We start from the raw sequence: 27,719 nt of genomic DNA on the forward strand, positions 1-27,719 counted from the left end.
GAACAACTGGAACTCGGCAGGTAGAGTAGATGTCAGCCCTAATGCTTTTGCAGTTGCACAGTGACACCAGGCTAGATTAATCTCACAACCACAAGAGGTTTGAGAAACGCAAGTATTTTATACATCCCAAAAGCACAGCTGTGATTTAGCCTGCTGCAACTTATCATGATGGTAATTCTATCTCTTTAAAATCTATTATACAAAAGGAAAAATGATGCTAAAATTAAATCTTTTCATACCATCCAATTTCATACATCCAATTCAGATGTTAGTTTCAGTAGTGAAGATGATGCACTTGCCAGGCATGGTATCTTTTAAAAAAAAAACTTTATTGATTAAAAAAAATTCAAAAGTTATTTACAGTAGTTCTGCTCCATAAAGTTCAAGCAAAAGAATATTTTCTCTCTTGCAAAGTTCCCATCCCACCTGAAACAATATCTTTGCATCATTAGGACAAAGTACAGCAGTATATCAAAGAGCAGCGCATTGCAGGAACTGGATTTTAAATTTTCTTTTATACTAAAGTTTCAGATCTGCTTAGGCACTTTCTACAGCCCATTAGATATCCTGTGTATTATTTTAATCACGCTGGTCCCACTCTAAAGGAAATCAGTGATATATGTACCATTAAAGTCAAGTAGGTTACTAGCCAAAAGTGTTAAGAGGGACCTGGGACACATCTGTTCAAGGAATTTCCATTTCAATAGTACACTAAAATAATGCCCAATTCCAAGCAGTAAAAAAATGAAATGTTGCTGCACATTCTAGAAAACCTTGAGTGGCTTCCTTTTAAAAGGATTTGAAAAAGAGATCAAGACTGATAAGTTCACCATCCAGAATTCAATTAAGGATGAAAACTGGATACAAGACTGATGAATGCCCTCAAACAAAATAGCAATAAATGAACAGCTTAAGCTTTTTCCAAGGCAGCTCTGTGGGCTTTTTAACAGAAGGGGGGTGGGGGGTAAGCACCTTTGGGTTATTTTAAAGATGACTTTGGATTGAAATGGCAACTCTCTAGGCACAGTTCGCTACATCCCATCAAAGACATGGGACTAGGGGTCAAAGAGCACCAAAAAGAGAAGGCTATGTCCAGCAGCAATTGTGGGTTTATACTAATTCTCTTAGTAGCACTTTCCAGGGGAAGGGGAGAAGGTTGAGGGGGAAGGCACTCTCAATATTGGTAGAAGCAGTAAGGCCTCCCACTTGGGCTCTTAATTTCCCTACAAACCACTTATTCTCCTCTCAAAATCTACCATGAAATCAACCACCAGCTTCTAGGCCTGATTCAAAGATATCTGAGAAAAAGTTATCTTCTGCTGGGCTTCATCTTTACTATTCATGCAACATAATAATTAAGCTAACACCCTCTAAAATTAGTGTTTCTCAAGATAGATATATATAGGTGTATATAATAGATCACTATTTAACTTACATTTACAGTGAAACAGCACTATTCAAAAAAGAGGTGGATGATCCTACCACCCAGGGTATGCCATTCTTGTGCGAGGTCTTGAACTCAGGGCAAAAGAGGATATGAAAAGATGAATGCATTCTTACTGGTCTGTCTTCTAAACGATCAACAGACAAGCCTTGATTTCCCTCCACCTAAATCCAAAGTGTACCCCTTTTCTCTAATTTTGAATAATAAAACTATTATTGGGTCCATCGAGACTAGAGACGTATGGAACACGTGAACATCACATGGGAGTGATATTCAGAATTGCCTGTAGAATGGAAGCCCGGATCTGCTTGACTTCCCTTCTTGGCCATGAGAGGGCACCCTTGCTCCATCAGCAAAGGAGCAACTACATTCAGCATGATGAAAGCAAGGATACAAAAATACCCAAGTCAGAATGAATTCTTGTTGATTTGTATAGGTAGTTTTGTCAGCGCATCTGTCAAGAGATGCTGCAAGGTTCCCAAAGTCACACAGAGATACAGTTCACGTCCAAAATTAAAAAAAAGGAGAAAGCATTGTTTAAAGCAACTTCACATTTGAAAATTTTGTTTTTAGTTTCTTCCACACCTTTGATTTTAATGCCCTCTCCGTGGTTTATGGCTACCCTTCTGCCAGCATAGTCCTCTCTCTCTTCTAGCGTTGTACTTATCAGGACAAATGGAAGGAGTAGACAGAAGAATGCTCTGTTATCAAAGAAACCAGCTAAATTTCTGCCAGCACCTAAAGTCAGATCATCTAAAGCACCATATGCTTTTGTTTCTTTTACTGGCACCAATATTCACAAAGTGATGCTCATCTGCTCTTCCTGTCCAACAGAAAGAATGCCACAATCTTTAAAGGCTGCCAACTCATTTGTTCGTTATGGGAGACTCCCATCAGGTGTGATGTAAGGACCAGCCACATATTCACACCAGTTCAACAATATGCTACAACATGGTACAAATTTAAAAGAAATTTAGAGGGGAACAGAAACATTTCCCTGTCCCCTCCAAGAAAATTAAAATTAAAAGTATGTTCTGAATAAAAAAAAGGCAAGGGTGGTGAAATAGCTCTTTGCTTGTCTTCAGTTATCAAAAAGGAAAAAAAGTATTTGTTTCTGATAAACTGCTTTGGACTGTTTTCTCGTCCTAGTCCATGTCAGTCAGCTTTGAAAATCTGGGGGAGAAGGGAAGGGTGGGAAGGAGGTAAGAAATGTTGTCTAAATCCTCCACAACATTTTTTTTTTAAAAAAAGAGTCAAGCATTATAAAAACATCAACCAGCAAAAACATCTTCTCAGAAGATGTTCAAGTTTGGGGCCCTTCCACGAACAGGAGCCAGGAACCCCTGAATAGACCATCTCCTCCAGGCGGCTTCAGTGATACGCCGACTGGCTCCTTAGCCTGATGCCAACCCAAAGGATGAAGTAGTGTGTGCCCTCCTTTGAGGGAAATGTTTATATAAAGTTGGGGGTGCCTTGTTTCCAAGGTCAGCTGGCAGCATAAAGGAGAATGGAGGCTTCCACCGTAACGGTTCCCGGTTTGACAAGAGACCGTATCACAGCATTAACTTCTAATGGGAGCTCTCGCTGCAAAAGCCAACAGAAAAGAAATTCTGGAAAAAAGAAAGGGCTGCCTCCGAGAGGAAACCAGAGGCTGCGGGAAGTTACTTGTTTTTTGCAGGAGAAGATTCTCTCTGTGGTGATGGAGGCAGTTGCCCACTCAACTTCTGTGAGTCAAGCTCAGCTGCTCTTTGCAGAGCCACTTCTACCAGCAACTGGAAGCTGCTGAAGTCCTCTCCAAAAAGCTCAGGTGGTGTTGGAGGAGGCGTGTTGAAGAGTCCACTGGTGGGACTAGATGCATCTGCCCGGGTGAGAAGAGCCAGCGTGTTGCCTGTTGCACTCAGCTGTGACTGCTTGGTATGGGATTCCACTTCAATCCGCTGGAGCATGGATCGTTTCTCCAGGTCGCCGGTCATCACAGTCAAGTTGCCAGCCAGTGGCCGTGAAGTCTGGCAGATCACAGGGGGGCACACAGACATGGAGAGGACCTTGGATGTAGTGGCTGCAGCAGCAGCAGCAGCAGGAGGAGGCACCATCAAGAGTCCAGAACCTGCAGCAGCTCCACGGGAAAGTGCTACATCACTGGCTTTGGTGCCTCGGCGAGAAATAGTGAACTGGTTTGGGTCTTTGCCATCCTTTAGCAGCATATCAGGGAGAAGTCTGCGCCTGGCATTGATGAACCAATTGCAAATCTGGAAGAAAGACATCAAAAACGTGGCATTAGATGTACCTGAAGCTGAAGGAAGACCTATGTGAACCCAAATCCCAGAAGATGGTGGTGGGGAGATGGCCTCTCTCTCTCAACTTTCTACCAGTAAAATGGGCACAAATATAACCTGCTATACAGAGAAATTTAAGTAAAACATTTAACAGCTATAACTGAGAAAGAAGTTTAAAAATTAAGAGCAGCATTATTTTTCTGTCTTGTATTACACAACAGCCTCTGAGGCAGACTGGATTGAGACAGAAATGCAAAATTATTTACTATTATCTATTTATAAGAACAGGGACGCGGTGGCTCAGTGGGTTAGGATGCTGAGCTTGTCGATCGGAAGGTCGGCAGTTTGGCGGGTCGAATCCCGAGTGCCGCGTAGCAGAGTGAGCGCCTGTTACTCGTCCCAGCTTCTGCCAACCTAGCAGTTCGAAAGCACATAAAAATGCAAGTAGAAAAATAGTGACCACTACGGTGGGAAGGTAACAGCGTTCCGTGCGCCTTTGGCGTCTAGTCATGCCGGCCACATGACCACGGAGACGTCCTCGGACAAGCGCTGGCTCTTCGGCTTTGAAACGGAGATGAGCACCGGCCCCTAGAGTCGGAAACGACTAGCACGCATGTGCGGGGGAACCTTTACCTTTACCTTATTTATAAGAACAGGTAAGTTAAAGCTTACTCATTTTTGCCCTGGACCAATCCATTTTCCTGGCATGCAACTATCTTCACAGCTAGTGTGGTCTTCAGCCTAGAATTTTTTTTTTATCAAGAACTTATGTCTACACATAAGTCCTCGACCCATGACCACACCTGGGATCAGAATTTCAGTCACTAAATGATGCAATCATAAGGCTGCCATTGTTAATAGAGAGTTGTGAGTGGTTAAGTGGAGAGTCCCAGGTAGGAGTGCAGGGGTGACACAGGACGGTGGGGGAGGCTGGCAAGTTGATGAGATGCTGCAGTGCAGGGCTAAGCCACAGCCGGCCCTGGAAGCCTCAGCCACCAGGGCCAGGAATGCAGCACGAAACTGGTGCCTCAGCCATCCCCCATCTAACCCGGAAGGTTACTTCCCCCACCCCTCACCTTTCTCTCTCCTAACCTGTTCCCTTTTGTCCGCCCTGCACGGCAACACTCAGTGGTGGCAGTATCACTGCTGGGGTTGAAGAAGATCCCAGGTCATCTGAAGTCTGTCAGCTGCTACTGTCTCCAGGCCTCTAGTTCAGGCCCAGTGCCATGTCACTGCCCCTGAGAAAAGCCACCTCAAGCTCACACCACGGCCAGCCATGCCAGCACCACTGTACAAAGCCCGGTGTCCTGTCACTGTCCACTCCCCAAGCTCTGCTGCACCCCACTGACCTTTGCTGTTTTAACCCATGTGCCCCATTACTTCTTCAAGCCAAGTGCCCATTCTTTCTCCAAGCCATGCATCCCGTTCTTATAAACCTCCAGAGGCCTGGTCTTCCTCGTGTCTTGTGAGAGTTTACCCAGATCTCATAAGAACAGGCTCACAATTTGAGAAGAAATGGCACTCACAATTTGAGGAATGGTCTTCTGAAGCACTGCCAAGAACAGGGTTCCTGCTGTTCTCCAAACTGTGTGCCTGTTTTCATGATATCTGTGGAAAACCAGGTTTCAAAAGAACTCGAGAATGGGACATGCAACTTAGAGAAGGAATGATAAGCACAGCTTGGAGAACAGCACAACAGTCAGTAGGGCACAGCAAAGCCTGTGGAGTGCAGTGTTGGGAGAAAGTGGAGCTTTGTGCAACAGTGCTAGCATAACTGCCCATGGTGTAGGATTTGAGTAAGTATTTCTCAGTTGCAACAGTGGTGCTGGGACTAAAGTAGAGCCCTGGGGATGGTAGCAGATGGCTGAGAGTACAATACTGAAGGTCTCGGATCTCTACTTCAGCCCCAGTCCTGCCACCGCTTAAATGCCGCTGTATACGGTGGCCAAAGGGGAGGGAATAGGCTGGTGGAGGAATTGCAATGCAGTTGTAAGTGCAGGAAAGCTGCCAAGTGCCTGGGATTTGATCATGTGGATGTGGATGCGCTACAATGGCCATAGCTTCCGGCATGGGTTGCAATTGTTTTTCCAGCACCATTACAATTTCAAATGGCCACTGAATGAATGGTCATATGTCAAGGACTAACTATATATATGAAGTAACTTAACTATATTCATGCACTTTGCACTTTTCAATTAAAAGTAAATCATTTTTTTTTTCAAAACTATATATATAAGTATAGTATTACAGTGTGTTTTTTCTCAAGCACAAGTTCCCTCCACTCCGCCAATCAAAAACATCACAATGACACTTTGGCCAACAACCACTAAGTGATTAGCTTTCCCAATTACATACATGTTATTCTCCCTTTAATGTCATCCCCCAAAAGATACTGCCTCTGAGCATTTTCAAGGCCCTTAAAAAAGTGGCAAAGAAAATTGAAATGCATGCATCAAAAGCAAGTGTGTGTGTGTGTGTGTGTGTGTGTGTGTGTGTATGTATATATATATATATATATATATATATATATATATATATATATATATATATATATATATATATATATATATATATATATATATATATATATATATATATATATATATATATATATATATATATATATATATATATATATATATCTCCTCAGTTTTTTTAAAAAAAGAAACCACAACATTTAATTAATAAGCAGCATTTACAATTTATCTTGCATCCAATAAAGCTTTAAGAACTCTGAACGTATTTTCATGATTCCTTGTAACAGACAGAAGTTTTGCAAAAGAAAATAGAAAACACTTCCATTCAGGTGAAGCTCAGAATAGAAATAGGCTTTATGATTATAACACCATGATTACAAGACAAACAATGCAGGTTTGAAAACATTCTGCATTCCTTCCGCCTGCTTTTACTTTGAGGGGCAAGAATAGGGCTATTCAGTTGTCATTTGAATTTCTCTTTTTCTGTGTTACAAGCTGGGATTTGCCCAGCCAGCACAGGGTAAAAGCACAGATGATTTCTTGCAAGATTCCGGGCATACCTTCTCTCATGCCAGATATGTTCAAAAGTGAATAAAAAGTATGCTGGTTGTCTCCTTTGTATAGGCCAGAGCATTCTAGCTTATGATCACACACCTTCAAAGTTCCAGTCTACTTCTTTTCAGTCCTAATTTGGCAACTTATTTATTACTTTCAACCAAAGGCTGGTTTCGTAAAAACAAAAACTGCCTGCCCAAAGTTTGCTTCATACAATTTATCTACAAAGAGATGATCATTCCTTAATTGGTTCAAGATCAAAGGAACCTGTAGGGCAATTCTTTTGTTCAAAAGTAAGGCTTTCTTCAAATCAAACTCAACACCAGGTGACTCATGGACGCATCTAAACAATTTGCAGGTGGTCTACTCTGCTTCCAGGCTACCTTTCTACCTCATCAATTTTGACAATAGCCTTTGCGGTTCTTGGGAAAGGTATGTCTGCCTCATTCACATTTTGAGATCAGCCAAAATCAGCTTGCTGTGAAAGACTACAGAAATTAGGGGATTGAGCTTGGAAGAAGGGATATATTAGAATTAAATACAGTTGCGTATGGTATGTAAAACGTAAATAGTGAAAAGGGTTCTTTTTAAATCAAATTCATGTTCATTCAGCACAAGTAAATCTGAGGTAATTCAGAATTGAGAAGACAACACAGCAACCCAAACTACATCTTGTATATATTATAAATACCAGCTGCTAGGTAGTAATAATGAAAAGAGTGCTACTATGAACTTCCTTAAAACAATGTGGGACACAGAATACTTAGACTGGTATACCATTTACAAGATCCACTAAGATATTTATGTTCTTATGAGCAAAGCCCAATTTTTACTTGATAGAAAGAGTAAAAGGTAAAGGTAAAGGTTCCCCCGCACATGCGTGCTAGTCGTTTCCGACTCTAGGGGCCGGTGCTCATCTCCGTTTCAAAGCCGAAGAGCCAGCACTTGTCCGAGGACGTCTCCGTGGTCATGTGGCCGGCATGACTAGCACGGAACGCTGTTACCTTCCCACCGCAGTGGTCCCTATTTTTCTACTTGCATTTTTACGTGCTTTGGAACTGATAGGTGGGCAGAAGCTGGGACGAGTAACAGGCGCTCACTCTGCTACGCGGCACTCGGGATTTGATCCACCAAACTGCCGACCTTCTGATCGACAAGCTCAGTGTCCTAACCCACTGAGCCACCGCGTCCCTGATAGAAAGAGTACCGAACTATAAAACTACAACTGCCTCTAGTTAGAACCAAGTTTATTCTTGCCAAACTGTATGGAGCAGAATAGTTCTCATTTTAGCACAGAATACAAATGCTGCTAATTAAAATATTTATACCTACCTACTCACAGCTTATTTTTGTATAGTCTGTCTCCTATGTAAGACCATTTATTCCCCAAGATGGGTGGGTCCCTCCTCATGCAATGGGATCGCCATTCCCCAAATTATCAAGAGATCAACTGAGGAAGCCTACAAAATGTCATGTTCATAAATGTCACATTCCTGGATGGTTTTCCTCCCAAGAGAATAATCTGATGTAAATAAAGGCAATTTAAATTATTGCAGGGAGAGAAAACAGGGTTAAAGTTTGCTAATTAGCGGATATATATTTCTTCTGGAAGACTTCAAAATTATTCATCACGCTTTTTATCCAGGTCATTAATGTGGCTCTAAACTTACTAGTTCTTTTTTTAAAAAAAGTTTTCAAAGAGGAAGCAGGGTTCGAAGTAAACCAACAGTTTCTAGCATCTTCTTTCTTTGCCTCATGGGCCTGATGAAGATTCCACTGGCAAAACATACAGAATCTTATACATTTGAGCTGAGTCCAGCATCTTCCTTTCTCATGTCAGCAGATCATGTTGAGTTTGCTGTACTGGGTTACATACTAGTTGTAATCTCAGTCTGCTTATATGAGGTATCACATTGTTTTTGTGTTTATAAATGTATATAAATACAGTACATTTGATCTCAGTGGTATTTCACTTCCTTAAAGCTTTCATATCGTAGAATTCTGAGCCACCTAAGTTATCAACTGATAGCAGCACCTCAATTCATTAAACACCTCCAAGTTGGCAGTAAATGAATAAAACTGCCCAGACTCTCCAGAAGCAGTACTGAAACACAAATATCCCCTCCCCTGTGAGATGGAAAAATAGTTTTCAGACTGTTTCTTTCATAGGCATTAATATTTACAATATAACAGTTGACATTTTTTGAGTTGCTTCTGCAAAAAATAGCTTCAAAGGGGGTCAGAGGAAAAACTAGGTTAAATACAGGATATCAGTCCACCAAACCGAAGCTCACTTTTTATTAACTTTCCCCAGCTTGACATTCCCCAAATGTACTGTGACTCCCAAGCTAATATAAAAAGGCATATCGTTTCTATGATAATTGCTATGGTTTTCTATTTCTTCCAACATACTAAACCTACAATACAGATCCTTATGTACTGCAAAACCTATCTCAAATTTAAACAAGCTTGTACATCATCCTACAGAATATTTGCTTGTGTGTGTCTGGTGAACCAGAAACACATAAATTTGAACAGCAAAAGTATGTGCAATTGCATCCTTTGAAACAAGCAAATATTTCAATCTAGCCAGCTACTGAAATTATGAATCAATTGCCAAAAGGTCAGAAGGAATTCCAGTGTAACGCCATAACAAGTGAATTTACAGAATGTTGGGAGGCAGAGTAGCTAGTTATGCAATTTGTTTCATGCATATATTAGGATGCCATACAAATTTTTCTCCTCTTGAAAGCGCAATGGAAATGCATGCACGCTTCAAAGAAAACAATTATGGAAATATAAATCAAGCACATTGACTTATCTTTTTCAAATCTACACTGCTGAAAAATTTTCCCTCAAGGGCACATTACCACAAAATTCCCTTTCACCTTTTGTAGCATTATATTATGCAGCTGCAAAGATATAAAACTTTCAAAACTATGCAGTTTTGAAAATGAACTGGTCATTCTGAGTTTCCAGGTTCATGACTTGTCAAACACTGTGCCTCTCTGCTATGAACTGAAGCAGCCATGATATTTTTTTCCCCAGGCTTCTCCACAAGGAATCCACTCACTAAAATATTCTACTTCCTGTAAAGCAAAAGTTCCTCTTTTTCACCCAGAAACTTTTTAAGAAAGACTACTTTATGAAGAGCAGAAAGATGTTTTGCACATATAAAATCCAAACTTTCTCATTCATTTGAAAGCATGCACAGCTGTAACAAAAATCGCCAAAATCCTCAAAAGACAGCTGTCAACTCATTTCTTCTAGATTTCAAATATGTGGTTATGTGCCACAAATTTTATAGTAACAAAGTTGAGCTCTTTCCAGATCCCTCTTCTTTCATTGCTAAGAAGGCATCAATGTAGACATCAGCTCACCACTGGTGATTTCCCCATCACTTTACACACACACACACACACACACAGAGAGAGAGAGAGAGAGAGAGAGAGAGAGAGAGAGAGAGAGAGAGAGAGAGAGAGAGAGAGAGAGAGAGAGAGAGAGAGAGAGAGAGAGAGAGAGAGAGAGAGAGAGTATTAACCTCAATCTTAAAAAAATTGGGACACTAGCATACTGTAGACAACCCCTCAAACTTTCCATCTACCAAATGTGCTGGCAATACATTTCCTGGAATTCCCATCTATCAGCCATTTCTTCTCAGCACGCTGGGAGTTGTAGCCAAACACATCTGGAAGACATATCTTTTTAAAGGGAGGAATCCCTCTTTTTTTCCTTTTAAACCTCTATGGAAGAAGACATTTTTTAAATGTGAAATCTAGATCCCTGTATATGTTCAACCTTGAGACATCTTACTTAAGAGACAATTATCTAGCAACATTTGATAGGAAATTAAAGGCTGATAGTACAATTTAAGATGAGTGGCCAGTTGCCTGTATATTTTATCACTTCCCAAAGCATTAAATCAATACTTCATGAGAGGTGTCCTTGGAAGAAGTTGCCACAATGGCAACACTAACGAGATGTTGGAATCTTCCCACACTACCAACTTTTTCTAATATATTTAAAGTACCCTCATCCAACTCTATTGTAGCACTCTTAAATTTACAAGGCTTCTAAAACAAAAAGGAAATCATTTTGCTTTCCAAAGTTTTAGCAGTAACAGCAAATCCGGAGGTCAGTTTCTCAATCCAGATACTTAAAGCAATTGCAAGATGCAAACTTTGTTGAATGAAACAAGGGGGCCATTCCTCTATATGGAATTTTTTAGTTATGGTTTGATATTCAGTCTCACCCATACATATCTAGAAAGAGACAGAGATCCAGTTATGCTACTTTTAGAATTACGAAAAGTGACCTTGATTATCTTAATAGTTTGCGGCAAGCAAACTCGTTTTCTGCCTACAAGCAAGAGCTGTAACTTGTTATCAGAGTATTTGTACTCCCAGCAAGCCAAGCAGAACAGAGTGAGCATTCTGGTGCAGTCAGATCCCAGCTGAGAAAGTGCTGGACTTTGACAGTGGGGAGAGATGGGAACAAACTGTCAAGGGAAGGAAGCTCAGAACACCCTCAGGAACGCTACTGACTCCTCAGCAGGTCAGACCCCCAAGTGACCCCCGTTATATGGGGAAAGCTAGCTGTCTGTTGTAAAAGAGAGTGCCTGCAAAAAGGCAGATCATAATAAACAGTTTGCTTTTCACAACATTCAGCAACAGAAAACAATCTTGAGTATCTCTCTTCAATCACAACATCATTATTTATCTTTTTCTCATTTTCTCTAGAGTTGTGAAGACTAAGGTGGGAAAAAATGGGAAGAAGTGAAACATTTTTTTCTCCTGGGATAGAGAAAAAAGGGTAGTTATGTTTTCTACTTTTCTCCTGGCCTTCATGCCTCTTTCTTTGTACTCCCTTTAAAGCAGAACTGTATTTTGTTAACATTTAACATTAAAAACAATTAAGGCTAACAAGTATCTGAAATCCCAATAGGGGATGTTAGTAGCATTTTTTTTTCTTCCGTTCAATCATGTTCAATTCTCAGAGACTGCCTGGATGAGTCCCTGCAGTTTTCTTGACAAGGTTGTTCAGAAGTGGTTTGCCATTGCCTCCTTCCTAGGGCTGACTGGTCTAAGGTCTCCAGCTGCCTTTGTGCCTATGGTGGGCCTAGAACCCACGGTCTCCTAGTGTCCAGCCTGATGCTACTACACTACACTAAACTAAACTAACTCTCCATAGCAACATATTGAAATGCACAAGTGTTTTGAACAACACAATAAAATTTACATGAAAGACAGGCTGTGAAAATTTTGGCCAGAGGATAGGATAACACAAGTTTTAGAAAATCGCCTTAATGCTCATTAATGTTTAGAAAACCTATTTTAAAAGAAAAAGAATGTTTTTCCTGCATCTTTTAATGTTGCACTATTTGCCAATAACTGCAGGATCTGAATACTCGGGTATGGCTGCAACTATTCTCTTCCTATTTCCACACTGGGGATGTCTCCAAGACTATGATACCAAGTTGCTTGGAAACAAAATTAATTAAAACACACAAAACAGCTAGGATGAGCCTCTGAGTTCTGCATTATCCTAGTGTTCTTATAACATTGTGATCTTCTTGGCTATCTTGAAAAGTCAATCCAATTTAACTCTACAAGTTAACTAGTTGGATTCTTGCTCATAGGTAGGTGTAAATGAGCAAAGAAAAAGGGAAACTTCTTCACAGATAGTTGCATATTTGCCAAAAGATGATGGCTAGGAGGAGATTCATAGATCATCTCTCCCAACCATCTCAGAAGAGATTCTGAACAAAGCAGGCCAACCAGATTTGTCATATTCTGAATCTGAGTTTATATCCCACAAAACGACTATTTTCATTGCAGGTACATTATCATAATGCACAGCTCATTTTTCTTATTGCCAAGTGCAAAGTTATTCTAAAATCTGCTGATCTAAATAACATAGAATACAACTGAGTTAGTACACAGATCACCAAAAGATTTGCTAGACAGAGTGGAAGCTAAAACTAAATCAATACAGTAAGGTTTTGCAAGGAGTCACATATTACCCCATTTCCCTTTCATCTTCATCTCAAAACATGCCTTGTTCATGTAACCTTTGACTTGCCCTTTGATTCATATTCTCAACAGTAGCTAAATTTTAAATAAACATAACAGAATTTGTCTATATTTATGTGTCTTTTTTCTTGTCTGTGCCTTTTTTATTTTTCTTATTGTTGACTGAGGAACTGTAAGCTCCTTGGAATAATAGTCTTTACTTTTTTCCTAGCAAACCAAGCAGCATAAATCATTAATGCTATTGCTTTACTAGTCTACTCTAGAATAATACAAATTAAACATGCTATTTCTTGCTTATAATGCTAAAAGCTAAGAGTTTGGTAATACAATTGGCATACGTATAGCATAACTTATCTTTTATCTTTGCTTTTATCTGTGTCATTTGGTTTTAATTTTGTTGTAACTACATCTTTTATATGATTTTATGACTTTTTATCTGCAAACCGCCCAGAGTCACTTAGATAGTGAGATGGGTGGTTGTTAAATTTGATAAATAGTTCAAATATTGCCCATTTTTAAAGTCTCCAATATAAACTATACACATGAAATAGGTAATTTAGCCCTAATTGCACATTATTTTAAGATGTGGTTTAACCATGGTTTATGAAACTTGGGATCATTTGCCATGAAATATAAATTGCAATATTAAATAGTGGACTTTATGCATTTTGTATAATCAAAATTAAACAAATCAAATTATAGCATTATATATACTTAAGCCAGAGGGACGTGGTGGCTCAGTGGGTTAGGACGCTGAGCTTGACGATCAGATGGTCGGCAGTTTGGCGGGTCGAATCCCGAGTGCCGCGTAACAGAGTAAGCGCCTGTTACTTGTCCCAGCTTCTGACAACCTAGCAGTTCGAAAGCACATAAAAATGCAAGTAGAAAAATAGGGACCACTACGGTGGGAAGGTAACAGCGTTCCGTGCGCCTTTGGCGTCTAGTCATGCCGGCCACATGACCACGGAGTTGTCCTCGGACAAGCGCTGGCTCTTCAGCTTTGAAACGGAGATGAGCACCAGCCCCTAGAGTTGGAAACGACTAGCACGCATGTGCGGGGGAACCTTTACCTTTACCTTTATACTTAAGCCAGTTTGATCTTTGTTTATTTGCAATTCCAATAGATCTTTTAGATAGAGACAAACAATTAAAATGTAAAGAAAGCAAATGTTGTAATCATAGCCAAGAATACAATAACACTTTCCAACTATACAGCAGAAAGGATAACAAATTTACAAAAACGTCATTCTAGAGAAGGTTATTCATTACAAAATGCCAAAAGCTAGAGATAATCATCCTAAACTTTACAATAATATAAAGTCCACACTGCAGCAGGATTGGAGATTGTGGCTAAAACATTCTAGGGATGTTATTATAGAAAGTCAATTTAGAGTTAAAAGTTGGCACAGATTCCAATTTATTTAGTAGCAATTAACTATATCTTACACATTGGGAATGTATATGATTCTATAATTAATAATATATTTTTACCCTTTTGCATAACAAGGAGAATGCTCTGTGCACTGCCCATATATCCTATTATCAGGCTTGTAGAAGTTAGGCTTGAAACTTATTGTGATTGCAAAGAGAGCCTATTTAAGATGGACTACCACCAACTATTTGTTGAAGAAGGCTCTGTGTATTTGGACATCCCAAACATGAATTAGAATTAATGTTTTCTTAGGAATACAAATGAACTAAGCTAACGTTGCAGGAGAAATTCCTTCCTTCCAAAATGATTTCTACAGAGATGCTCATTTTTATTGTCTTTTATGCTATCTCTTGCAGTTCCCAAAATGCCCCTTTCTGAGATGAAATATCATAATTCTGGCCAACATAAGTGATCCTGCACTACAGATCTGTTGAACAAAATTATGATGGTATTTCAATTTTAATTCCTTTCTGTGACTGATATTTTTATGGAGATGCTTACCACAACCACCACATATATTTTCTGGTCAAGTAGTCCATTTCACATCCTATGTGTATATATATCACAGAATGCAAAGTACTTTTTCCTGTGAACTGTACCTGCCTTGATTGTATGTATTTCACCAGTCTGGAAAGCTCCTTTAGAGCTCTTCATAATATTTTAGCTACCCTAAAAATATGTACCATGAACAAAGTAGGCCACCCTTTATTTTATCAATTGCAAGTTTCTATAACCCAGTATAATATGACTAATACTGACGAGAACAGCCTTAAAGTACTGGATTCCCGCAAAAAACCCATTAGAAACTGCTAGATCTAATGCCATGATCTTTTTTTTCAATGGATAAAAAAGGTTTTACTGCAAAAGGTGAAATAAAGTCTTGATAGATTGGTAATATACCAATCCATGCCTGAAGCATTTTAATTTGTGGGTCTCCATTAAATAATTGTCAGTGCCTGCAGTTAGTTACCTTGAAAAGTGCCCAGAAACTTCAATGGGTGCAAAATACACCTGCCAACGGATTGAATGAGTTGGGGATCACCTTATGCTCTATAGGGAGACCTCTCTGTTTGATGAGTGCTTTTAAGGCACAATTCAATATGTTGGTTTTAACCTCTGAAGGTCTCTACAGTTTAGGGCCTGACTATCTGACAGGTTGTCCTATCTTGCTATGCATCTTTCCAGATTTCAGAGGCTATTCTTGGGGCATGAAGGAGCAATCTTTCCGCTCTATCACTCCCAATCTTTGGAATGCACAGGAGTTTCACTTAGCCTCCCACTCTCTCTCTTTTCAAGAAAGGAGTCTGAACCATTCTGTTCAGCAATGCTTAAGCTGGTTTGAGGGTTTAAGCTCAATTTATTTTCTCTTTTAGCCACGTTGGTCCTTTAACAATAGAAAAGCAGGTACAAATTAAGAGCTCTGACATCTCACCTAGAATTCAGAATGGTAAATATGTTTATTGAGCCCCAAAGACTGAATTCACTGCTGAAGAATACTAAATCTGTTCACATTATTAGGATTGTAACTCCTTTCCCTCCTGCCCAATCCTCACTATACTCTCAGAATCTACTCTACAATGTTTAGCCACAGAAATTTGATTGGATAGTGGGGGGTGTTTGAGGAAGGAGAAATTTCCCGCCCTTTTTCCTCCATCAACAAAACCTGTTCTCCCACACCATTAGAATCTGATCAGAAAGAAAGCTGTGCTACTGTCCACTCCAATCTGGAAAATATAATTATTACTGAATTGGAGCATAAAAATAAGTAAAACAATTATTCTTGCAGCAACATTGGATTCTGAACCAGTCAAGCACAAAAGTAGACCAAGGATCAGCTGAAAATTCCAAGACTGGCTTAAGAATTTTTTTAAAAAACCCAACACTTGGAAGAAGGCAATGACAAACTACTTCTTCACTACTGCCAGCAGATCTACATGGATGCATCCCCATAACCATTAGGCATCAATATTAATGTGGGACCATCTCTACTTTTTTAGCTCAAACCAATGTTCATTCATGAGACACTAAGATACTTTCTCCAGCGCAAACCCAGAAAATTAAAATATCCAGTTATCTGAAAAAATGCCTTTAAAATAATTTCCAAAGCTTGTGCTCAGAGTTTAGATGCACTTTAGCTTTATTTTTGAAAAGCTGTACCACAGCAGAGAAAGTTTAACAATATACTTATTATTTTTCCAGCTCCCGCCTATCCTACAAGGTAGAACTCATGACTTTTTATCCTCAATATCACTAGATTGAAACCACCACATAATTTGCTATTTATTATGAAGCTGGCCAACTCTTTGAAAACAGCCTCGAAAGGACCTTATTACTCAAGAAACCTCCACTTATTTTGAGGTTTGTTTTGTAGAGACTGCAAATCAGCACATAGTTGCTAAAATGTAAGGTCACAAGCAGGAGGAGGAGGCAAGTCTTCAGAAAAAGAAGAAGCTAAATTCAGATCAGATATTCAGAGGCTGTCACTGCATTGCAGCTGGATTTCTATATTGGCATTCTCCCCTAATTTCTAAGTTGCATGCCTTCCTCCCCACTGTAACCAGACACAGAGAAAAATTTACTGTAAGGAAATAAAATGAATTATCTTTGGCCCATTGGTTGCCAGAATTCAGCCAACAGTTTATTTAGGGTCACATTCTGCTACCTTAAATCTCAGGCCACAATGTATTTGAAAAAGGAGAAAGGAAGAGGATAAGCAAAACGCCAGCCATTTAAAAGTGCTTAAACTGCTACTGTATTTGGTTGAATTCTATCCTGATACCAAGGCTTGAAAGCCAGGCTGGTACTGAACACCCTAGGCTAGACTGGGAGTGCCAGGCTTGCCTTAATCATGAACCCAGCTGACTTTAGGCCAATCACACTCCCTCAATCCTAAAAAGAAGGAAATAACAAACTGCTTCCAAAAATATTGCCCAAGAAAATTACATGAATCTATCCAAGCAGTCATCAGCAGCCAAGAGTGATTTGAAGGCACACAAAATGTACAGCAGTGCTTCAGATATAAAGAAAAAGTTGTGGTTCAGAGCTTGCAAGTGAACATAACCAGCACTTTTCTACAATTCCTTAAAGCAGACATCCTTTGTCATAGATTGCCTATCTGTTCTCTGCAGCTGTCACACAGCCCCACAGGTTGCAGGCAGGTGCTACATTCACACTCCCATATACTCAATAGCACTTTTTTTGTCTTCAAAACTGAATCATGTAAAGTTTTAATTAATATGGCTTTAGATGGCTAAGTCACACCTTAAATAGTTAGGCATAAAATAAAATCTGCTTATTTAGTTCCAAACATTTCTTGTTGGTCAAAAAAACCCTATCACAGAGTATTCTCCCCACTACTGTGCATTCCAGTCACAAAGATCATAAGACGACGTTTTTAAAGGCAACGTTAACAAGAAAGTTTAATAATGTCTCTGGTTCTGCAAAGACAGGCCAATCAATGCTTATATTTCTGTCCCACAGTATTTTGACCTCTCCTGGCCTGGTAGAGGACCTATGATAGAGGAATGTGACACTGAAATCCTAACCAGGTTTAAAGAATAGATGTATCTTATATACTAGATCTAGACATGGGCTTGAAATATCCCACTTCATGGAAAATTGGGCCTCAGATGTTTGATGTTTTAATGAGTCACTGAATAGTTTGGCGGTAGACACTATATTTGGTAATATTACTGAATATTCAACCACATTCTGGATTAGCTTCCCATCATAACTAAAGCACTACAAGGACAGTTTAGGAATTAATTCCACCAGTGTCATTATGACTCTAATACAGGGTTGCTAATGAGTCTTAAGATATTCTGTCATCCCAATCATAAATTCATTACCAACACCATCCTTAGATTTCTTTTGGACAACAAACTAGTCAATTCAATGAGGAAACCATTAAGTATTAGACCAAAACACAACAACTATTATAACACTTGCTTCTCTTCTAACACTTATATCCTAAGCAAGTTCCCTTCTATTTTAATTAGGAAATATCAAGCTGGACAAAGACATACTAAACATTACAGAGGTAGAAAAATATTACTTTTGTCCCTCAAAATACCAAAAATGTAGTTTTTCAGATCCAATGTCCATAATTATAAGCCGTAAACCTTCTAAGGAAGAAAGCAGGGCAAAAAACTGTATGGAAATTCTGAAGTTTGATTTTAAATAAAAGCCAACTAGTATGTTAGGGATTTGAAAGCATAAAACCCAGCTTTTAACAGCTTTTCCATTTTGCCAGCTTCCTCCTCGTCCCCACCATCCCTCCTCCCGCCTTAATTTCAGAGCCACATTCTGGGAAAGCATATTAGAAGTTTCTTACTTGTAGAACAGAGAGGCTTGTTTGCCCTGAAAGGCTGAGTTTCTCTTGCTCTGAAGGGTACGCATTGAACCGATGTTCATACAGCCATTCCCGCAGAATCTTGACAGACTCTTTGGGGAGATTGCCCCTTCGTTTCCTCTTGCCAGACTGGGATGGGTCCTGAGACATGCTCCCATCATCTTCCCCAAAGTCACTGTCAGACATTGTGGAACTGTTGGCAGATTTGTCTTGGTTCAAACCTGAAAGCATCAGAATTGTAAGTTAAACGCAAAAAAATGGCATCCTTGTGTGATCAGTTTCTGCATATGTAAGGAGCAAATGGGACAAGGTCTATTAATTTCATATGCTTTTCTAGACAGCCTTGTATTCTGATAAAATAGGATATAAAATCTCTTTATCAATGATGTCAAAGAACCATTAGGCATCATGACTTGATTCATCCAATCTATCAATCACACAGAATGCTTTTTGTGTTCCTGTTCTAAAATGCTAGAATCACACCTTCTTTGTAATACAAAACACCTTAAGAGGCAGCACTAGCAAATTTTTTTGCTTAGAAATTAAAAGTTCTATAGCAAGCTATTTACTTTTCCAAATATTGCCCTTTTTTTTACAACTCTTGACACTGCTAACCATCCAGTGCAATAATGACTGGGTCCCTTTATGGCACAGTCTTGAGGAAGGAACATTTATCCCCCAGAAGTTTTCTCCCCATTCTTTTGTGTGTATTTATCCTTGGAGTTGCTATACAGAACCAAAATGCATTCATTAAAACATTTTTAAGAAAAACAGCCCCACTGGAGTTTTTAGGGCTTGTTGAACCATGATGAAACCATCACCCAAATATTAAGATATTAAAGGGCACATTGCTTTTGGAGGATTTGAAGGCTGAACACATTGTTCTTAAAGTTTCTTCCCTTAAGTACAGATTGTTACATTTACAAGCATTTTCTACCACTTCAAAAAGAAAAAAAGGGGGGAGGGAAGGACAGAAAGAACCTTACACAGGGGGGAAAAATGGTCCACAGAAACAATCGACTTTCAGTTTGCTCAAGGCCAGCTTACTGCCCTTTTCCAGACATGTGGTCGAGTTTGTTTGGAGGAAGGCATTCAACGATCAACACGTCGGGATCCACCCCCAGAAAGAGGGCATACAAACAGCAGGCAAATTCAAGTCCACTGAAATGCAAACCCGATTCCCTCTCGCTCTTTCTCTCCTCCCGCCCCCCCCCAAGGGAAAATGGCAAGACTTTGTGCCTAATTAAAAAAGCAAATGGATCCTCGTCCGACTCCTGCAGGCAACCGAGCGCCACGGGGCTTAGAGGAGTGGCTGGGTACGTGAGGGAGGCATCCTCCCTTCAGTTTTAAGTCTGTAACTCATCAGAGATGGAGGAGAAGGAGGTGCCTTTTATTTTCTTTTTTCGCTGCCGTTTCCTCCTAGCCGTGAGCTACCCACCACCAGCTGCACATGGGAACGGCACAATCCACTCCGCGGGGGGGGGGGGGAAGCGCGGAGGGGGGGGGGAAACCAGTAAAAAAATACAAACAATACAGGAAGGACGGAGGAGACTAAAGTCGAAAGCCCCCCCCTCCTTTTTTGATCGGCTTTTATTTCCGCCAAACCGCCTACTTTTAACCAAAAACAAAACAAACCAGGACAACCCACCAATACCAAAAGCCAGCAGAAAGGAAGTTGAAACGGCAACAAGCGGCAGCCGCCGTGCCCATTCCTACACAAAGGGAATGCCATTGAAACCAGCCCGACGAGGGGCGGAAAGGAACTGAGGGGGAGGGAGGAAAGAGGGGGGGGGCGGCAGACCGATAACATTCTTTTTTTTCCCTTCCGTTTGAATTCAAGATGTCAGAAGTTTGCTACAGAGTAAGAAGCGCGCACGCTTTGCAAACAGGCTTTGCAAACTCCCGGATTTCGCGCAGCGGCAGTGGCTCCAGAGCAAGGATTAGGCGCAGGAGTTTCCAAAAAGGCTAAAGTGGAATGCAAAAATAACCTCGGCTCAGCCCTCCTCCCTCCCCCCCCCCAATCCCTTTCTTTAAATCTCTACCCGTCTCTCCACGCACGCACAAAAACGGGACTCCATGTTTTCTGCCTGTTACATCGCCGCTCTTACCCCCAACTCTCCTCCTCCGAAGCCCTTCCATGGAGGGATCGAGGGGCAAGGCTGGGGCTTAGCCGAGACCTTCCTCTCCCGGATGAAAGGCTTCCCGGGCCCCCGAGGGCTGGAAGCGAAGAGCGGACCGAGGAAGGCGCACACAAAAAGTTTCCTCCGGTGTCTCTTGCCCTGAGTGACAGATGCCGAGACAGAGTTCTCTTTGTTCCAAAAGAAACAGGAACTTGCACCCCCTGCCCCCCCCCGCACGCGTTACCCCGGTTTTACACCAAACGGATCTTACCCTCCCTCCCCCAGCTGTCATTCTACAAGCTGGGCAAATCAACGAGGGGGGGGGGGAAGGGAAACAAAATTTTCTGGAAAATCAAATCGTATCCAAAAACTCGTGATTTGAGAGAAAGCAAAATACGAATGGGGGGGGGAGGAGGAGGAGGAGGAGTTTGCCAAAGAGAAAATTGGGAAAGTTGCCATTTTGGGATTGGGAGAAAAGAAAAACACGTAAAAGTACAAGAAAAAGAGCCTCTGAAAGTTATTTTAAGAGGAAGCAAATGAGGTTCAGGTGGTGGTAAGAGTCTTGCCTTTGTTTCTGCGCGTAGAAAGTTGGATCTGCTTTTTTGTTTGTTTTTTTTCTCCACCGTTGGACTAAATGGGACCGAACAAAAGAGTCCCTTCCTCGCTCCCCGGCACAGTTGAGTGCTTGGAAGGCATTTTCCCGTCGCCTTCCTCCTCCTCCTCTCCTCCTCCCTCCTCGTGCTTTTCAATCTCTGCTTCTTCCCCAGCGCTACTTTTGGCAAAGTTGAGTAGCTTTTTGCAAGCACCGGAGACAGTCGCGCACACAAAAAAACACAACACCCGGTCTCTCCAGGAGGTGCTCCATTCTCTACGCCCACACGCACGCGAAACTTTCCCCCCCACCCCGCGTGCTTTTGACAAAACAGAAGCGGGCTGCGCTGGCCCGACTCTCTGCAGGCGCTTTTAGCCTGCAAGCGCTCCCTGCACGCTTTGGCCATCCAAACCCAAATGGGGTTTCATCCAGTCAAAAGAAGGGGAAGAAGGGAGAGCGAAAACCCCCAACGCTCCAGAAACTTCCCGGCCACTTACTTTTCCTCGATGGTTTCATTTTCTTTCTTGCGCTTCTTCCCACTCCCGCCCCCCCACCCCCTTTCCCCTGCTGGCCGCGCTGCCGGCAGCGTTCGTCTCCAAAGCCTGGGGCCGAGGCGAGCACTAGTTGCTGATGCTGCTGGATCCTGGCTGGACGAGGAGATGGGACTTCTTTGTGTGCGCGCAGGCCGTCCAAGAGGAGGGGTCTCGGGGCTGTTAGATGTGCCTTTAATACCTAACCTGCTATACGGTCTGACAGCTCAGCCTGAAAACTACCTCTCCGGCTGACGTCAGATGGCCTCTTCCAGTGACTGCTCGGCTCCGCGCATCCAGAGTGCAGCGCGGGGGCAGCCCGTTTAAGGAGGGCGCGGATCTCCTCCCCCTCCCCAAGATAATCGGAAAGGCGGGGGAGGGGGCGCCAGGCGGAAGGTGGGACTCGGCAAGGCAGGAACAAAAACAGAAGCTACAAAGTCCTGGCGAAGGAGGTGCGAGTTGCACGCCCGAACAACTTTAACTCAAACAAAAGTTTGCATTTGAAACACACGCGTACGTACGAACGAACGAACGAACGGACCTCTCCGCTTGCTTTTCGAGGAGGATATGTGCAGGGGCGGATTGCAGATGAAAAACCAATAAAATCCTCACGAAATGAAAGAAGAAAAAATTCGCCTGAAGCTTTCCTTGCCCTGATTTTTCTCCCTCTGTCCCAAGTGTCTTTAAAAACTGCTCTTCCTTCGTCATGTGAGATCTAACTTCCTAGCCTGTTCTCCAGAGTTGCAGTCCTGTGCAAAACCTTGTAAAGAAACACGCTGAACCACAAATTAAGCACGTTTTAGCCTAGCGGTGAAGGACAGGTAAATTGTGATTCATCAGAAATAATGGCAACATGAATGGAAAAACTGAAATAAAGGTATAAAGGTATATTGCACAGAGGGGATTTTAAAATTCTCATTAAGATGGAAGTCCCAAATCAAAAAGCTGGATCTAACAACAGCAGCAGTGGAAAACTACAAATCTTGCCCATGGTCACAACTGAATGTACAGTAATGTCAATTCTTGATGTATTCATTAAGAAATAAATCCCAGTAAACTGTGCAGATAGTCCTCGACTTGCAATAGTTCATTTAGTGATCGTTGAAGTTAGAACAGCACTGGAAAAAATGGCAGGTTTGGTTTTCACACTTTTGACCATTACAGCATCCCCATGATCACGTGACCAAAATTAAGACACTTGGCAACATACTCATATTTATGTCTTGCAGTCTCCCAGGATCATGTGGTCATCTTTTGCGACCTTCTCACAAGCAAAGTCTATGGGGAAGCCAGAGTCACATAACAACCTGTTACTTACTTAGCAACTGCATTGATTCACTTAAAACTGTGGCAAGAAAGATTGTAAAATGGCCAAAACTCGTGACCTCCCGGCTAGACTACTGCAACGCTCTCTACATGGGGCTGCCCTTGAGGACCACGCGGAGGCTTCAACTGGTGCAGAATGCAGCCGCGCGAGTTGTTATGGGAGTTTCCCCATACTCTCGTGTAACACCTCTTCTCCGTGAGCTGCATTGGCTTCCGGGTGAGATTCAAGGTGCTGGTAATGACCTATAAAGCTCTGAATGGCTTGGGTCCGGATTATCTAAGGCAGGGGTCAGCAACCTGAAACAGTGAAAGAGCCACTCGGAACCGGTTCCCTCAGAAAAGGAAAAACTGGGAGCCGCAAAAAATGTGTGCACATGCGCGTACATGCACACATGCGCAGAACAGGGTTTGACTGAAGAGTGGAGCCAAGGCGAGATATGCACCTACCCTGCATATTTTTTATTTATACAGGGATAAATTTAATCTTTTTTAAACTTGGTTTTTAACTTTTGTATTTTTGGTTTTTAATTACCCTGTAAACCGCCCTGAGTCCTCCGGGAAAGGGCGGTATATAAATGTAATAAAATAAAATAAAATAAATAAATATTTGAATTGATTGGTTGAACTTTTTTAGTCCCACTTTTTTTTTTGGACTGCACATGGCAGAGGACTGGGAGCCGCAGGAGGCGGCTGAAAGAGCCGCATGCAGCTCCGGAGCCGCGGGTTGCAGACCTGTGATCTAAGGGAACACCTGCTGCCGGCATCAACTTCCCATCGTCCTGTGCGCTCCCACAGGGAGGGCCTTCTCAGGGTGCCGACGGTTAAGGAGTGCCGGCGGGTGATCCCCAGGGGGAGGGCATTCTCTGTGGGCGTGCCTGCCCTTTGGAATGATTTACCGGTGGAACTTCGGACCGCCCCCGATCTGCGTACATTTCGCCGGGATCTGAAAACTTGGTTTTTTGATCTATCAGGCCTGGACTGAAGGGGTTTTAGCTTTTAATATTGTTTTAATTGTTGGGCTTATGTAATTTAATCTATTTTAATTTATACTATTTTTATATCATATTTTATGTTGCCCTGTAAACCGCCCTGAGTCCTTCGGGAATAGGGCGGTATAAAAATTTAATTAATTAAATAAATAAATAAAACTCAATGTTTCACTTAGCAACAGAAAACTTGGGCTCAGTTGTCGTTGTAAGTTGAGGACTACCTATATTCACAGTAATTATTTTGAGACTGAAGCATTAAGTGCTGCTAACATTTCTGTACTAGATCAAGGAGTCTTTGCATAAATCAAATAAGCAAATTAAAAGTTTTATGTGCTTGCTATAGTTATGTGCTTTTAATAAAATATTCAAACAATATGGTATTCCAGTGAGATCCCCCAAAGGAGGGGAACTGTGTTTCCACAAGGAGAGATCAAGAACCTAAACTCAAGACTCCGCAATTCAACCCTAAGTTACATATATTCTCTCCTATTAGAGCTTTTTCTATCCTGGGCATATTAGAAAGGGTCTAGGGATGTAGTAAACAGCAGGCCTATTTACATGGATAACCTTGTTGTAGAAATAAACTGATCAAACATTTATATGTTAGCAAAGTCATGACCCGTTCTCTACCCTAAAATTTTCCTTGATCCGAGACTTCCATGACTGAAATATTGCAATGGATATAATTTGGAAGTAATATTGCAATTTCAGCAAAAAAAATGTGGATGTTTGCCATGTGGATGTTTATAACTTGAGTTGGCAAAAATGACTTTTTGAAACTCTTTACCAAATTTTGGGTAGCGAATTCTTGTGGAAAGTTTCACAGAATTTCAGGTCAAGACCCACACCCCTGCCTACTTAGCAGTGCCTACTGCTGAATAGCCTCATGAGATAGGTTTCCTGGTTATAGCTTTCCTTAGGATTTAATGGAAGCAGGACTTTTTCTCTCATAGAACGCTCAGAACCGTGTTCCGGCACCTTTTTTTTTTTTTTTTGCACACACACACACACACAAAAAAAACTTTTGCACAAGCTGTGCTACTCCCTCTATTGGCTTTCGAAAGCCAATAGGAATTGCTGCTGAGCGCGCCAGAAGACAAAGGCAAGTTGTCTGCAGCGAAGGCGAGTTGGCAGGAACTTTGCACCCCTCCCTGCACCCCAACTTTCACCATCTCAACTAGGTAAGTGAGGATCAGGAGGCAGGAGTGGTGGTGCTGCTGTGGGCAGGGGCACGGGGGGGAATCGGTGGCGGGCTGCCCCCCGAGGTTGGAAGGCTGGTGCTGTGGGAGCCACAGGGGCCACTCTACATGGGGCTGTGTGGAGCGAGTGGCGTCGCTGGGGGGGTGGGGGGTGGCGGTGGTGGGCTGACCCCAAGGTCATAGCACCGGAGCAGCAAGTGTGGCGGCCGCAGGGCCCGGTCTACACGGCGGGGCAGGCGGTGCTGCTGGGGTGTCTGCAGGCAGGGGCACAGGGGTGGCGGCGGTGGGCTGCCCCGAAGGCCAGAGTCAGCACCGGAGCAGGTAGTGTGGCAGGCACGAGGCCCGCTCTACACGGCAGGGCGGGTGATGCTGCTGGAGTGGCTGTGGTGGGTGGTGGCGGTGGGCTGCCCCCCGAGGCCGCAGTCAGCACCGGAGCAGCTAGTGTGGCAGCCGTGGGGCCAGCTCTACACGGCGGGGTGGGTGGTGCTGCTGGGGTGGCTGTGGGCAGGTGTGCAGGTTGGTGACGGTGGGCTGTCCCTGAAGGCCGGACTCAGCACCAGAGCAGGTAGTGTGGCAGCCACGGGGCAGGCAGTGCTGCTGGGGTGGCTGCAGGCACTGGGTGTGGAGGTGACGCACGTGGGGCGCGGCAGGCCACTGAGCTCTCACGGGCCAGGCCAGATGGTGGCCTACCCGATACTGGATTCCTGCCGCTACCTCCGGTGCCCACCCTGTGCAGCTGCTCCAACGCTGACTCCGGCCTCGGGGGGCAGCCCACTGCCGCCACCCCCCACGCCCCCGCCCACAGCTGCCCTGGCAGCACCACCCACCTGCCCCACCATGTAGAATGGGCCCCGCGGCTGTCACACTACCTGCTCTGGTGCTGACTCTGGCCTTGGGAGGCAGCCCACTGCCACTTGCCCCTAGCCGCCCCGGCAGTGATGACACCCACCCCACGCAGCCCCCTGCAGAGTTGGTCTCGCAGCTCCCACAGCACCAGCCGCTCCGGCTCTAGCCCCGGGGGACTCCGCCAGTGACGCCCGGCCCAGCCACATCAGCAGGTTCGTCAGACATCAGAAAGCAAGACAAAAAAGGGTTTCCTTGCAAGCAGAAGGGGAGGATATTCTAAAGAAGTTCACACATCATATTAGGCCATAGTTTCCTGAGTATGCCCCAAACTGACTTATTTAGGACATACACTGTGCCATAAATGTTGCTTTGCAATGACTGGATTCAAACATCACTTTAAGCAGCAAATGTTTAATCCACTTTAGCATATTTGCCGAATCCAGATTAGATGCATAATTTATGGTATATATAAAATATGAATAAATACAGTATACTTAGACTGTGGGTCGATATGTATGAATCCTGCCAATGGTGATTTATTACAGTTAAACAATATGGCTCACCATAATGTGTGAATCCATAAAAAACCAGCATTATTTCAGACAAGGATTTGCCTGTTTTCAAAAATAATCTACAGTACTCAGTTCCAGAATACAGTAATAGTACAATAAAACTACCACAATACAAGCTTTCCCCTTTTGTACTGGTGTTGTGATGTAAGAGGTGGAATTTGTGTCATATTTTAATACATACCACTTCACAGTGATTGTGCAGCTAAGGCTGAGTGACAAAAATCCAGATAATCAGTAAATATATATTTTTTAATTATATAAATAAATATATAAATAAAATTATATAAATAAAAGATTAACAAGATGAGAGTTCCGGCACCTTTTTTTTTTTAGAAAAAAAGCACTGAATGGAAATGTGATAAACCTGTGAGATTGTTAGAAAGTCTGCTGTGTAAATGAAAGATGAGGCATTTAAGCATACCTCTTAGCTACCACTTAGCTAAATAAGCAAAAGACTATCATATTCCTCCCAAAATGATTATTGATGTTTTTAATTTGGAAAAAAAATGACTAAGGCAAATTCTCTTTCATCAAATTAACGATGAAAACTGGTTAACATGCAGAATTTCTCTGATCAGCACTACAGACCTTATGTACTTGTTATTCTGAAAAGTCTTGATTAAATTTTTGCATAAGATGGATATTCATCAATGCACACTTTGCATTCATGCCTTTAAAAATTAAAGATACTTATGAAATATATGCATAAATCTGAATTTATGTAAAAATAGAATTGGGGACAATATTTATAAGTTGCAGATTAGACCGCTGCATAAGTTCTTAAATTTTATCTCAACTTTCTTTTGAGAACCTCAGATTTACCTTTAAGTCAGGCTTCAAATTTATGAAGTCTGTATTATTTATACAGACCAGCATGAATGCAGCTACCGGTCCATATATATTCTACTTATGGCTGGGAGATTAGAGGAGGAGTAGCTCTTTAAAAGCCCAGATAGACACTATTCATAAAGGGCTTGG

General features: G+C 42.1%; 1 protein-coding gene across 2 annotated transcripts; it reads right to left on the minus strand.

Moving 5' to 3' along the window:
• Nucleotides 1-310: 310 nt before the first annotated feature.
• TGIF2 (TGFB induced factor homeobox 2) lies at nt 311-21,794 on the minus strand. 2 transcript variants are annotated; one of them, XM_081325966.1, is made up of 3 exons: nt 21,777-21,794; nt 18,550-18,788; nt 311-3,693 (listed from the first exon to the last, which is right to left on the minus strand). In XM_081325966.1, exons 2-3 carry the CDS (start codon nt 18,751-18,753, stop codon nt 3,106-3,108), a joined length of 792 nt encoding a protein of 263 aa, XP_081182092.1. In that variant the 5' UTR covers nt 18,754-18,788; nt 21,777-21,794; the 3' UTR covers nt 311-3,105. The 2 variants fall into 2 exon arrangements, with proteins under 2 accessions (XP_081182092.1, XP_081182091.1); XM_081325965.1 differs by lacking the exon at nt 21,777-21,794 and adding an exon at nt 20,676-20,883.
• Between the last annotated feature and the right edge of the window lie 5,925 nt (nt 21,795-27,719).

This window comes from Vipera berus (genome assembly GCF_964194415.1).
Source record: "Vipera berus genome assembly, chromosome: 3".
Lineage (NCBI taxonomy): Eukaryota > Metazoa > Chordata > Lepidosauria > Squamata > Viperidae > Vipera > Vipera berus.

Coding starts and splice junctions, on each gene's coding strand:
- TGIF2 (XM_081325965.1), bottom strand. CDS start 20,706: ATGGAAGGGCTTCGGAGGAGGAGAGTTGGGG. Junction 18,789..20,675: donor TCGGAGGAGGAGAGTTGGGG/GTAAGAGCGGCG, acceptor TGATGCTTTCAG/GTTTGAACCAAGACAAATCT. Junction 3,694..18,549: donor CAAGCCTCTCTGTTCTACAA/GTAAGAAACTTC, acceptor TCTTTCTTCCAG/ATTTGCAATTGGTTCATCAA.